Source organism: Schistocerca gregaria, chromosome 10 (genome assembly GCF_023897955.1).
Source record: "Schistocerca gregaria isolate iqSchGreg1 chromosome 10, iqSchGreg1.2, whole genome shotgun sequence".
NCBI lineage: Eukaryota > Metazoa > Arthropoda > Insecta > Orthoptera > Acrididae > Schistocerca > Schistocerca gregaria.
Genome location: NC_064929.1, coordinates 141,097,784 through 141,111,153, shown reverse-complemented (window position 1 = coordinate 141,111,153; position 13,370 = coordinate 141,097,784). Strand labels below are relative to the sequence as shown.

The 13,370-nt window shown below is 43.0% G+C and overlaps 1 protein-coding gene across 4 annotated transcripts in view; it reads right to left on the bottom strand.

Moving 5' to 3' along the window:
* LOC126293200 (uncharacterized) overlaps positions 1–13,370 on the bottom strand; it is a 638,519-nt gene that overhangs the window by 125,140 nt on the left and 500,009 nt on the right. For all 4 annotated transcript variants that reach the window (XM_049986324.1, XM_049986325.1, XM_049986326.1 and 1 more), the window contains exons 5-7: positions 12,734–13,039; positions 8,681–8,824; positions 4,647–4,988 (exon numbers count right to left, since the gene is read on the bottom strand). In XM_049986324.1, coding sequence (XP_049842281.1) covers positions 4,647–4,988; positions 8,681–8,824; positions 12,734–13,039 — 792 coding nt within the window. The remainder of the gene's footprint in view (positions 1–4,646; positions 4,989–8,680; positions 8,825–12,733; positions 13,040–13,370) is intronic.

Sequence of the window (13,370 nt, the reverse complement as noted above, 5' to 3'; positions counted from 1 at the left end):
GGGCCACTGGGAACCACCTGCTTGCAGCAGGATTAGACCACTTGTGTCTTTTCCAGGCTACCACTGACACCATGACACTACCAAGCATGGCTACTCCAGAGTTTTAAGAGAGCTTACTGGAGAGTGGAATGGCACCAAGTGGTCTTCAGTGAAGAGAGTAGGTTCTGTCTGTAAGTGAGTGATGGGCATACATGTGTATGGTGTAGACCTGGTGAGGTTCTATTCCAGAGTACGTTCATCCACACCACACTGGTCCCACCCCAGGCTTCATGGGGCACCAGTTACAACTTGCACTCACATATGGAATTTCTGCAAGGTAAAGCAACAAGTGTCCACTACATTACACAGAATGTTATCCCCACACTACTGTTATTTCTTTGACAGGAAGGTGATGTGTATTTTCAGCAGGACAGTGCACATCCACATATGGCTTGTACAACAACTGCCCTCACTAGAAAGATCAACTGATATTTCGCCAATCAAACATGTACAGGACATGATGAAGTGAGAACTTACTCATTCTCCAGGGCTTTCAAGAACCACTGCCAAAATGCAACAAAAGGCCAAAGATGCTTGGGATGATCTATTGCAGGATTCCATTTGGCACCTTTATGATCATTTGCATGTGAGAATACGTGCCCATGTTGACAGGGAGATACACTGTGTATTGGGTTCCCTTTACTGTGACATGTGTTTCAGTCAGTCTGAATTTGTTATCATATACTCCTACAATGATGAACTGCCTGTCACTTCACTTGTCAGTAAAATTACCTTATCCTTGTCTGTGTTGCACTTTTCTTCCAGCAGTGTATTTTGTTGATCTAAGACCATGCCAGAACTTTTTAACACACCAGAGAAAAAAATTGGCTATCCACAGCAGACAGGAGACACAACACTAATACTGTGTAACATAGTGACTAGTTTTGATGATGGCCACTGATGATGAACAGAGTCCACAAGATTCATCACGAGTGTCATATCTAGCCAGTCATTGAAGATAAGATCATGTAGAACTACCAGACTGTGAGGATGTTGATTGCTACATTTCACCACTTCCTCCAGATCGTCCCAGAAATTTTCTATCAGGCTAGAATCAGATGATTTAGGGGGCCAGTCGAGGTACTACCAAGTTCTTGAATGTTTGACAATCTAGTAACATGTATGTGAGCAGTCTAGTGAAAACAGCTGTTGTCATCTTGGAGGACAAAATTGTACACAGTATATTTATCAAGAAGAAGTAGAAGCAGGGCGGCACTTAGTCATAGTGGAAGTTGAAACAAACATCCTAAATCATATCTATTACAAACAGAGTGAGTGAACTCACGTCGCCGTATGAAAAACCGCTAAATATCACACGATAATTTCTGGCCTAAACAACACACTCCACATCCCATTCGTTGAAAACGTCCCATGCGTTGAAAACAGGCAAAATCATGACTTGTAAGGCCATGCAACATGATCCCACACGGCTAATGCACAGTTTCCATACTGTTTGGGCTACTTAAGATGTGCAGCAATGACCAATGTGAGCAATGACCAGTGAAGAACCCAACTCCACATTTCCACTGCGAACAGCTCTTTTGCGATGTTCACTTAGAAACTCATTACAATGGACCTGGATTCAGTGACAGCAGTAATTTCTGTCATATTTGAAATCGATTCTCACTGAGAAAGTGTGGCGCTCATCTCCAATCCCTGTTGGATAGCATCTTTTCACGAGCTCTGTTCTTATGCCATGTTACGTGCTGTGGGCAGTACACCATTCCTGGTAGACACAATGGACAATCCACTTTCATTCTCCAAGAAATCAGGCAACTTCACTCAGGGTGTAGTCAGGCACGGATCTAAACATGACAACTCCTTTCTGCCATTCTGCACTTCTCCACATTGACCCATCTTACAATGCTCATTCCATACAACTGTCCAGGAAAAACACACCACTTCACTGCCATGGGTTACAAAGTAGTGGTGGTGGGTCAAATGATAACTTGTTAGCAGTTTTACACCAATCCACAGTGCTACAAAGTGATGAGATAAGTGTGTTCTTTCAATGGGTGACTAATATTTTGTCTGGTGACATTAGCTCCAAACTGTGGACGGCTGCTCAGTTGGAGGGATGTGTGACATTAGTCTCAAAATTACTGAGGAAGTCTACTTCTAGTCTAGTCTAGTCTCTATCTGAGGATTACTAAACTATACATAGTGACAAGAAAGCGTGCAGAGTTAAGAAAAGGTATCATCCACCATAATATCCTCCATCTCCCCAGTATTCTGTTTAGGAGACAAAGTTTTACAAGCATCCAGTATATTGTCATGACACTAGATACTGTAGCACTAAATACCCCAATTACATTTGTGACCACTGTTACAGTAACAGGAACTGATAAATGAAATTGGTTGGAAACAGTGTCAGTTTAAGGCCCAAACAGGTTGGCATTTGTAGTGGTAAGCTGGGAGGGGCACTATAAGAGCCACAACTGTAAAATTTCTATATAGGACATATGACAATTAGTAGAAGCCGCTTCATGCACCAGAGGAGTGTGAGGGCCCCAGGTGCAAAATTTTTATACAGTGCACCTAATAATTAGTAGAAAAATTAGGCATGAGTGGAAGAATACGAGCAAAAAAGGGGGAAGTGAGGCAGGTTACAAATGGCAGACGCCTCGTATTGAACCAGTTTTGGTCAGAACTCAGTAACTTTGGACTTGATGGCCAGTAAACATAACACCACAATGTTCTAAGATGTACAAGCTCTGACTCCTCAGGACAGATACAGACGTATACATTTTTGAGGCTCTCATGATCACTTCTTCTACATCTACATCTACATACATAGTCCGCAATCCACCATATGGTGCGTGGCGGAGGGTACCTGGTACCACAACTACCATCTTCTTTTCCTGTTCCACTCCCAAACAAAAGGAGGGAAAAATGACTGCCTATATATCTCTGTACGAGCCCTAATCTCTCTTATATTATCTTTGTGGTCTTTCCGTGAAATGTAAGTTGGCGGCAGTAAAATTGTACTGCAGTCAGCTTCAAATGCTGGTTCTCTAAATTTCCTCAGTAGCGATTCACGAAAAGAATGCCGCCTTTCCTCTAGAGACTCCCACCCGAGTTCCTGAAGCGTTTCCGTAACACTCGCGTGATGATCAAACCTACCAGTAACAAATCAAGCAGCCCGCCTCTGAATTTCTTCTATGTCCTCCCTCAATCCGACCTGATAGGGATCCCAAATGCTCGAGCAGTACTCAAGAATAGGTTGTATCAGTGTTTTATAAGCGGTCTGCTTTACAGATGAACCACATCTTCCCAAAATTCTACCACTGAACCGAAGACGACTATCCTCCTTCCCCACAACTGCCATTACATGCTTGTCCCACTTCATATCGCTCTGCAATGTTACGCCCAAATATTTAAACGATGTGACTGTGTCAAGCGCTACACTACTAATGGAGTATTGAAACATTACAGGATTCTTTTTCCTATTCATCTGCATTAATTTACATTTATCTATATTCAGAGTTAGCTGCCATTTTTTACATCAATCACAAATCCTGTCAAAGTCATCTTGTATCCTCCTACAGTCACTCAACGACGACACCTTCCCGTACACCGCAGCATCATCAGCAAATGGCCGCACATTGCTATCCACCCTATCCAAAAGATCATTTATGTAGACAGAAAACAACAGCGGACCTACCACACTTCACTGGGGCACACCAGATGATACCCTCACCTCCGATGAACACTCACCATCGAGGACAACATACTGGGTTCTATTACTTAAGAAGTCTTCAAGCCACCCACATACTTGATGAGTTGCCTATTGTCACTCATCTCGGGATCTTTGGTTGATGGCCATCCACTGATTTTTCTGAAGCTTCAGCAACGTGACTGCAGGCATTATCAAAGACTTGTCCTCACTGCCAGTGGCAGAGTGGTGTTGAGCCCGTGGTCGGAGTTTATAATGTGTACTTGCCACACCAATGAGTGAGGGCCTCTCCACAGTCATTACTGTTGGAGTTCTCCCCTTTTTACCTCATTACCCACTCCTTGATACCTGTAGCGCTGTAAACCAGGTTCCATTTATTTTAAGACTTTCCTCTTTCCTGTCAAAATTATTGTTGTGCTCACAAATTCTGACGGTTTTCAGAACACAGCCTCCACTACAGCTTCTACGAAAGGAAAGCCACAAGACAAATGGAGATTGGATTCCTCAACTCCAGGTAATGAGCAGCAGGTAACAACATAAGAAAAATAGAACCATTGCTTTAATCGTGAGAGATGAACTGTGTAATGTTAACACAGCAAGTTCATATAATCCCCAATCACAGGCTCGACTCAAGTCTGTCATAAGCAGTGTGGGAGCGGGACTAGGGTAAATCTATGAAAACACCATCCATTTTTGCTGACAGGTTGACAGAACGTCACAAAAACCAGGTAAGATACTGACACAAGCGCGTCCAGTAGTGTTTTAGTACCGTGGGGATCAAAAGATGTATTCATTGAAGATACATGCGGAAATGAGCTCTGCAACTGAAGTGCTCCTATTTTGTCCAAACAGTGTGGGAACCTCTTCTTCAGGGAACCGATCGAACAGTCCCGGACCTGTGACCAAAGAGAGTAGGAGTGCAAGTGCTCACCGTGACAGATGCCTCGTCCACCGTAGCTGGGGTCGGAACGGCTGTCGATGTCTCTGTCTGCTTGGTCGCCATGGTGGTTGTGGTGGCAGGCAGCTGCGGTCTCTTGGTGGCAGGCAGGTAGAAGCGGTCGGTCACCACCTCGGTGGAGGTGACGACCTGTGTTGTCAACGAGGGGCTCCCACGCTCGTCGGCCACAGTTCGCACGTACAAATATGTGGCCAGGTACGTCTTCACCACGTCCGTCGTCGAAGGCTGGGTCGGCAGTGACGGTGCGGGCACACCCGGTGGTCCGCCCGTCTCCGAGACCACTACGCGTGTCAGTAGGTCTCCGGCCGACAGCACCTGTACACACACCGGTGGCTGCACTGTAGACTGCAGGGCAAATGGTGTTAACAATTAGGAAACCTTAAGCATTTTAACGGGCACTGGTGCAATACACTGGCTATGCACGGTTTTCTGCTCCTACATTTGTACCGTGGTATTTTTTCACCAGACTGCACACATGTACAGTGGATGACAAAATAACTGTGAGTTGCTACAAGGTATGTGATTCTTTTTTAATTCGATCTTGAATTAGGGAAGATCTTCTTGCAGGCATTGTAAATTCACTATTATAAAATACATACACAAATGCTTACATTGATTACACAAAAATAAAGTAACATTTCTAGTTCGATGATTGTTCTCTCTGGTGTTATTACTGTTTTGGCTTCACTTATTTACAGAAACAGCCAACAACCTTGTGAAGTGGTAATGTTGATTCCAGTTGGATCACCCAAAGGTAAGTGCTGTTTGGCTCGGCTAGCACTTAGATGAGTAACTGTCCAGGTGTGCCGAGCACGATTGGCAAGCAGGGTGCACTGAGCCATGCCAGACCAAGTGAGGAGCTACTTGACCGACAGGTAATGGTTCCACTCACCGAAAGTGACAAGAGGTGGGAGAATGGTGTGCTGACCACGTGTGCCTCCATATCCGCATCCAGTCAAGCCTATGCACTGTGGATGCTACATTGGTTGGTTGGTACCACTGGGCTTTCAGAGCATGTTCGGGTAGAGTATTTTCAGAAATACAATCTGACAATAAGTGAAATCAAAACAGAAGTAATGGCAGTGAATAAGAGTGACCAGTGTAGCGACCCTTTTTTCTATCCCGACTTCCGTATCTTGCATGAAAGTAAAAATGTTAATTTATCTATATAGTGACTGGTATTGAGGGGTTTTGTTTTGTCCTGGCTCGTTCTTAAATTAACCCCAGTGAGTCACTACATGTATTGTCTTCCCAATTCTGAAGGAAAAAAACCACAAGTAAATTAATACTAGTGTTTTCAATAGATTCTCATTTACTTGTTTCAGTTACTAGTCTGCAGTTTATTTTTGGTGAAAATCACATAACATAATTATTTATTTAAATTGAAGTAAAGTTCAAGACGAATAGCCAGTTTCAAATTAACAAGTTATTTTATTTAAGAATAATTATTAATAAATCAGTTCATTCGCACGATCACATTCAAAGGGGTTCTTTGAATAAGTATGTAATCTCGAATCCCATAAATATCAGAGATATTAAACAATGTTCTGTCACTTTCGATAAAAAGATTGTTCCCGTTTAATATCCATAAACTGTCACGCACTATGATTACTAGTTGCGTGAAGTAAAGCTTTTCCGCTATCACAATACAAGGTCCTAATCTGCCCAAAAGTCGTTAATTCTGTAAAATATTTAAATCTTCACACGAAGTGACATTAAAGTGAGAGAGATTATTGATCACCTCACCGTACCTCTAATATGACAAAAGTTCTAATTCTGATCTGAAATTAATGCTTCCCAAAAAACAATCTCATCGCAATTTATTCTTGCACCCTGGTTTAATAAAGCCCCTATTGTTGCTTCCTAAAGCTGTAAGTCCTAATTGACTTTGAACAGACTAGAGGATAGAGACTGGAGTATCATAATTGCATTGTATGTCTATTTATACTTTAGTAAATGCTATCTTTGGTGTTCAAGACCTACGTTCTGTGACTATAATATTGATTTTCTCATATATAAGAGTAACTAATAATTTAACCATTTCTATTGTTTTTCCCCACTCCCATGCTTCCAAAATTTATGATTAAAATTCTTTTCTTTTTCTATTATTTTTCTACTACAGATTTCCCTCTATTTGTCTCTTATTTCTATTTCGTAAGTTACTTCTTGTGGAGGGGCTTGGGACATTTTCTGAATTTATATTTTGAGGGCATGGGAGCTAATTTGGGAGCTATTTTGGTTTATTAACTCAGAGAGGTGTTGTAGGTGTTACACCAGCAAACACCTAGTTACATAATTAAACCCTGGAAAATATAGAAAATTCTGCCAACATTGGAAGTGTAATTTCTCCAGACAATCTACTCGTGAAGGGGTTTAAATAGGGTTGAAAAGTACTTGTGCTTTTAACGACATGTTAAGACTGCTTATGTGGCTTCCAGGCTGCATAGATAAGCAAAGTCAGTTACTTACAGCAGCTACTTTAAACCAGTTCTAACATGGGCACCCTCACTGAGAGTGATGTACAGCAGCTACAGGAACCGGAGATGAAGTTCTGGAGGTTCACGAGATAGGAAAAAACTCGATGGATTAAGAAATGAAGAGGTGAAAGAGATGGCTGCTGAATAAGTATATACAAAAGGCGAATAAGCGGATGCTATGGACCTACAGAAATTGGATAAATCAGCTAGGACTATCATTGGAGAATCAGATCACAGTTCTTAACATGCAAATCCCTAATCCTGAGTGCCAACTACCTATGTGCAATGGCCACAGGGTAAACCTGGAAAACTGTACTGTGACTACCAACACGGTTGTCATGTACTACCCAGTGCCTAGTAAAATAGCAGCAGGGAGACACAAATTTGCAGCAGAGGATCTCACGAGCATTCTCTGTGGTTACTCACCACATGTTGCTAAAAATCTAACAAACATGAGTAGTATCACATCATGTCAGAATATGAAAAGAGGGGTTACATAGGGACAGTAGACTGAAGATGGCACAGAATTCGCTACTGTTTGAGACCCTTTCTTGGTCACAATGAAGCCCATTGGCAAACTGCATGATGTTTATCTGCAAACCTATTGGGAACTACTTACTCCCAGATCCTTGGGCAATGGGTACTCTACTGCATGTAGCAACAAGTGCGCTCGACTCATGCAGAAGCACCCTTGACAGTGATTCATAAATGTAGCTCATGAATTTTACCGACACAAGATGCTATCTCCTTGGAAAAGAAACGGGAGGGGGGGAGGAGGGGGGGGGGGGTTAACTGCTGGCGATATCATCTGAGGTGTCAGACCATGTGTAGAAATAACTTTAGTTCTCTTTGAGGGATAGGATACAACTCCTTGGCAGATCACACAATGGTTACCCATAAAACTTCCTGAAACTACATTGTCCCCAGAGTTCAGTGTAACAGGTGTTTTCAGATAGTATAAGACGTATGGTGGAGGTCACGTCTTAGCTCACTCAACAGTTACTCGTTTAATTTTGTGCGTACAAAAATACTGAGAGGAGTAGTAATGCTTCAGACTGTCTAGGACCTGGTATGTGACTAAGAAGCATGTTGTTAAATTGGGTGGAGCTGGGCAAAACCCATTGAGTATGAGGGTACCTGGGGCTCTGCAGTGGCCGATCTGCAGCCTTCTACACTTTACTGTATTGACACAATGGCCACTGTACATATACTGACACTGAGTGATTCAGCTGAGACAGCAACTCCCCCACAGGGCATCTCGCGGACACCCGTCAATGGTCTGTCCTCCAGAAAGGGGGTAGTTTGCTGGGCCTTGACTGGTAGGTCCTGGTGGAGCCAGAGTGATGGAGTCATTTTATTCAGGTATCATGGAAGCAAACACTTCAGCTGTGTGTCTGGCTGTAAAGAATGCCAGATCCCAATGCTGTGTAGTGATTGACACAGGACTAAAAGATGACAGAAACGAATAACTGGCAAAGCAGTGCAGTGGTCAGATTGCGTGTGGTGACTTAGGTGGGGGTGCTAGCTTACCTGTCCCCCTGGTAGCGTGGTGGGCTGGGTCAGGGTGGTGACGTAGGTGCTGGTGGTGGCCGGCTGCGGTGCAAATGCCTCAGTGGCGGCGGTCAGCGTGTTGGTGACCGTCCGATCCGAGCTCCAGGAGCTGCCCTCGCCTCCCTGAAACCAATTATTATTATTAGTCCATGTCACAGTACTACACACTGTAAACTGCAAAATCTGGAAGCTTACAAAACTATAATAACTTGTGTGTCTCAAACATAGCTTGAACAGAAAATGTGTAGTATCCTCACCAGCATTTCCTACAAGGACTTAAATTATTCACTGAACAGGGCACAGCTGACAAGGGCACACATGTGACTTACTTCATAATTGTTTAATTCAATAGATATCTATCCAATTAAATAATTTATCAACAATTGATTGTTTACTTCACAATCGGCTACTTGATGTTTCACATGATCTGGTGCATGTTGAGGAACAACAGCAAATATGGCATGGTCAGGGATAGGAGGGTATTATCTCTCTGGTTTCTGCAGAGTGATGGATTAATGGTGTGCTTCCATGTGTTCAGTTGAGCTGTTGTTTCCACTTACTGTACGCAAAAAGATGATTTTATTGATCTTTGAAATGTTGTGCATATAATGGAATCGACACTCATCTGACTGCGAATCCTTGACATCAGCTGTACAAGGTACAGATATTCTACCCACTAATGATGACCAAGATTTGACCCTGGATTTCCCACTTATCACAAGTCCTTAACGACTTCAGCTATTGGTGTCTACACTCTCATATCGTAATTCACTGAACTTGTCTCCTAACGCTCGTGACATTACTTGGATTTCCGCAACAGGGACAATGGGGATACAAGGAACCAAGACTGACATTGTTTTTGTCACGTGCCTTCCTATACTTTTAGTAGTTACTTGCATGTCTGAAAGTGGACTAAGATGTAAGGATGTAGGCAGTGTCACATTCAGAGGTTTGGGTCAGCTGGGGAGTGTGTGGCGATAGCTGAAGTACTTCGAGAACCAGTCCAGCACAAATTTTCACACATCACTAATGGATAGAGGACTGTATTAATACCTAATATAGTTGATGTCAAGGAATTAACAGCCAGGAAATTCATTTTTTATTGCTATTTCTCTGGGTAGTTTGAATTTCACATTAAGTACTTAATGCTTTTTCTTTTGATGTAATAATCTTTATCTTTTACAATCCAGTAGCATGGATGCATTTCATAGGTACAAATAAACTATTCCAAGAATATGCAATTGATATTTCTGATACCAGACATGGTGGGTATGGGAACACCATCACAGAGCTAACAAATATTTGCACAAGCCTCAATGTTCTTGGTACTTATGCTCTAGCAAGCATCAAGCTGTTTGTGGAGCCCTAATATTAGCGCAAATATATCATTCACACACTCAATCTTACTTGCATATGTGTTTTGCTGAAGCATCATATGCAATTTGTACTTTGTGGTGCCAGCTAAGGATGGTAGTTGGTGATGAAACAACCGATTTTCAGTTATACCAGTTTTTTCCCACGCCAGTTTAAACCTGACTGTCAAAACTGCTCAAAAGGCTGGTTTCTGAAACAACTGATCTTTGGTTTTTTTATTCCTATTATTTCCTATAATAATGAGGAACTCACACAATATATAGGCATATAAAAGAAAACTGCTTTTCTTGAAAAAAGTGTTAAGTGGTTGAATACTACAAATAACCAGCAGTACTTTCCTACTGATTCTAATTTTTTGAAATGCTGCTCAAAAATGGTGTTGTGATCAGGGATTACACCATTATTTGGGCATTTTAAACAGTCAGTGCTAAAGAGTGAAAGGTTGAAGAAGTCTGTTTTTCACGTTAATTTGTCTGTTTTCAAGGGCTCCAAGCAGATAAAGGCATATTATGTAGCCACAGATGGCAGATCTGGTACTTTCTATTTTTATTATGTACTATGAATGAATTGTTAAGATTTTAGCTTATTATTGTTACCATAGATTCCATATTCTTTTAATTTTTCAGAGAAATGGCAGACAGTTATTTAATCTTTGCAACAAATGTTGCATTCTATTTCACTGCTACATCACTTCATAAAAATATTTCCAGACTAGGGTTGGGGTGCCATTCTGCCCACCAGGTGGGGCAAGTCTTGTAGACTGGACGTACATGCGTACCTCTGGCCATGACACACTGCAGCAGGGACATTATTGTCTCAGTGGTGCTGTACCAGTTCTTATTCCGTGTGTTTATTTCTGTCGGAATTGTTATTAGTATGGTACTGATTCATTTTCTCCATCTTCTATGACAATACTATATTTCAAACCAAAACAAATTTGATGAATAAAAATTGTTCCTTTTTCAGAACTGGTATATTTAAAACTCAAAAGTTTTAGCACTGGTGTTATGGCTAATTAATATTTCCGGGTTTTTACTTGGGTATTAATAAAAAAATAAGGAAGACCTGTCACAATGAGGACCAAATAAATACCAAAAAATACCACTAATCCAGAACCAAAATATCTGTATCAGTTTTAACTGGTCAGTTTTTCCCATCTCTAGAGCCAGCATGCCTCCCATGCCTCTTCACCCTGCACGGCCCATGTGATGGATGGGCTCGATTTCCTCTGCTTTTCACTTCCCTGCCACTCTTTCTGAACTCTGCCACCTTAAGGTGCTTCCACACTACTCGTGTGCTTGTGAAACTCACGAACGTTACGAGTAATATGGACGGAGGTAGGCACTGAGGACTATCCGCGAGACGGACTCGCGAGTTGCCGGAGCCCGTGGCTCGTCTGGCTCTGCCTGTTGTTGGCGCATTAAAGGGATGCACGGCGAAGTGGTGTGAATGGTGACAAGTCAAGATCAGACAGCTCGCTGCACTCATCCAGATCAGTCGGCTCACTGTACTTGTCCAGATCAGTCTCGGTTTCTTTCTTTTTCTGTGTTGTGGACATTGTTTTTTTTTTCTAAAACGGACTTGATCGATGAGAACAATACCCTGTGCTGTGGGATGCCACAAACCCCCACTATAAAATCAAATCCAAAAACAGTGAAGTAAAGGATTTCATCATGACAGAACTTTGCATGGATGTGACCAAACTGAAATAAAAGAAAGATGACCAGCTTATTAGCCATTTACAGGAAAGCCCACCAGAAGAAAAATGAGCCTGGGAAGTCTGGCGCTGGGGTCAAATCATTCACTCCCACTATATATATTTGCATCTTCTTCTATCTTGTTCCTGAGCTAACAGGCGCATCACAAGGAAGCTTATACTTGCTACAATCAATTCGCCCACACTGGAATCGACTGCAAGTATGGAACGGATCCTCACGTGTCAGACTGGCAAGCAGCTGGGGTAGTTTGGGCAAAGACAGAACCAGCACGAGCGTGAGTCAGACAAGTTTGACGAGTCTCCTGACTTACGAGTCTGTCGAGCACAAATCTGATGAGCACCAATAGTGTGGATGTACCTTTAGAGTTAACGCAGTTTCCGGACCTGATACTAGTGCAAATTTATCCTATATGTGCTCGAGCAAGCTTGTGCAAGAGATTACACGTGTGTGCTTGTCAATCATGCTAGCACAAGCATTCATGCTTGTAAGGGTGCTTGCAGATGCATGATTGTGCAAGTGTTTGTGCATGCATACTTGGTACGGAAGTTTGTGCATGCATGCTTGTTAAACATGCTTGTCAAGTGTACTTGCGCATGTGTGCTTGTCAAGCACGGAGTTGTGGTTGTATCCACATTTAGCAGCTGCGTCAGTGTGGTGGGTGCGGGTTTACCTGCAGGTGGTAGCTGCAGGTAAGCAGCACAGGTATTCATGCTTGTAAGGGTGCTTGCGGATGCACGGTCACACGGGTGTTTGCGCATGCATACTTGTAGGGAAGTTTGCGCATGCATGGTTGTCAGAGATATATGCGCAAGGACTCTTGTACATGTGTGCTTCTTAAACATGCTTGTCAAGTGTTCTTGCACATGTGTGCTTGTCAAGCACAGAATTGTGCTTGTAGCCACATCTAGCAGCTGCCTCAGTGTGGTGGGTGTGGGCTTACCTGCAGGTGGTAGCTGTAAGTGGTGAAGAGCAGGCCCGTGGAGAGCGGCGCGTCCTGGACACCGTGCAGTGTGATGCCGTGGCCCGGTTCGAGTCCCGGCAGCGGCGGCTCCGGCGCGTACTCGGTGGCCACGTTGCTGACGACGCGCTCGCTGCTCGTCACGATGGTGGAGCCACCCTCACCCAGCAGTGTCGTCAGGTAGGTGTACGTCGTCAGGTAGGTCTTGGTGACGAACACGCCTCCGCCGCCTGTCGGAGGCAGCGTCGGCTCCACCTCCTGACTGGCCTCGTCTTCCTCGCCGTCGTCCTGTGACAAGTGCACTTTTTTTTTCAGAGTCCTTGGTAGATGTACAGTAGTTCTCGAGTTCTCTGTTTAAAATTTGGATAGTTCCGCAGAATTTCGCGAAAAAAAGTTATGATCACAACTGAGAACCGTTGTTTCTTTCAGAAGTCGACTTCTGCAAAAATGGCCAAAATAGGTTTTTTTATGGCATATACTATTTGCGACAGCCGCCTTTCTTCTTCAGAAAGAAGTTTTTATAGGGCTGCGTACCACAATCTGCAAAAACAGAATCCCTACAGGGCTGCTTTGTTCTACGTCTGTTTGTCGGTCCGACTGTTAAGGACTCTTCTTCTCA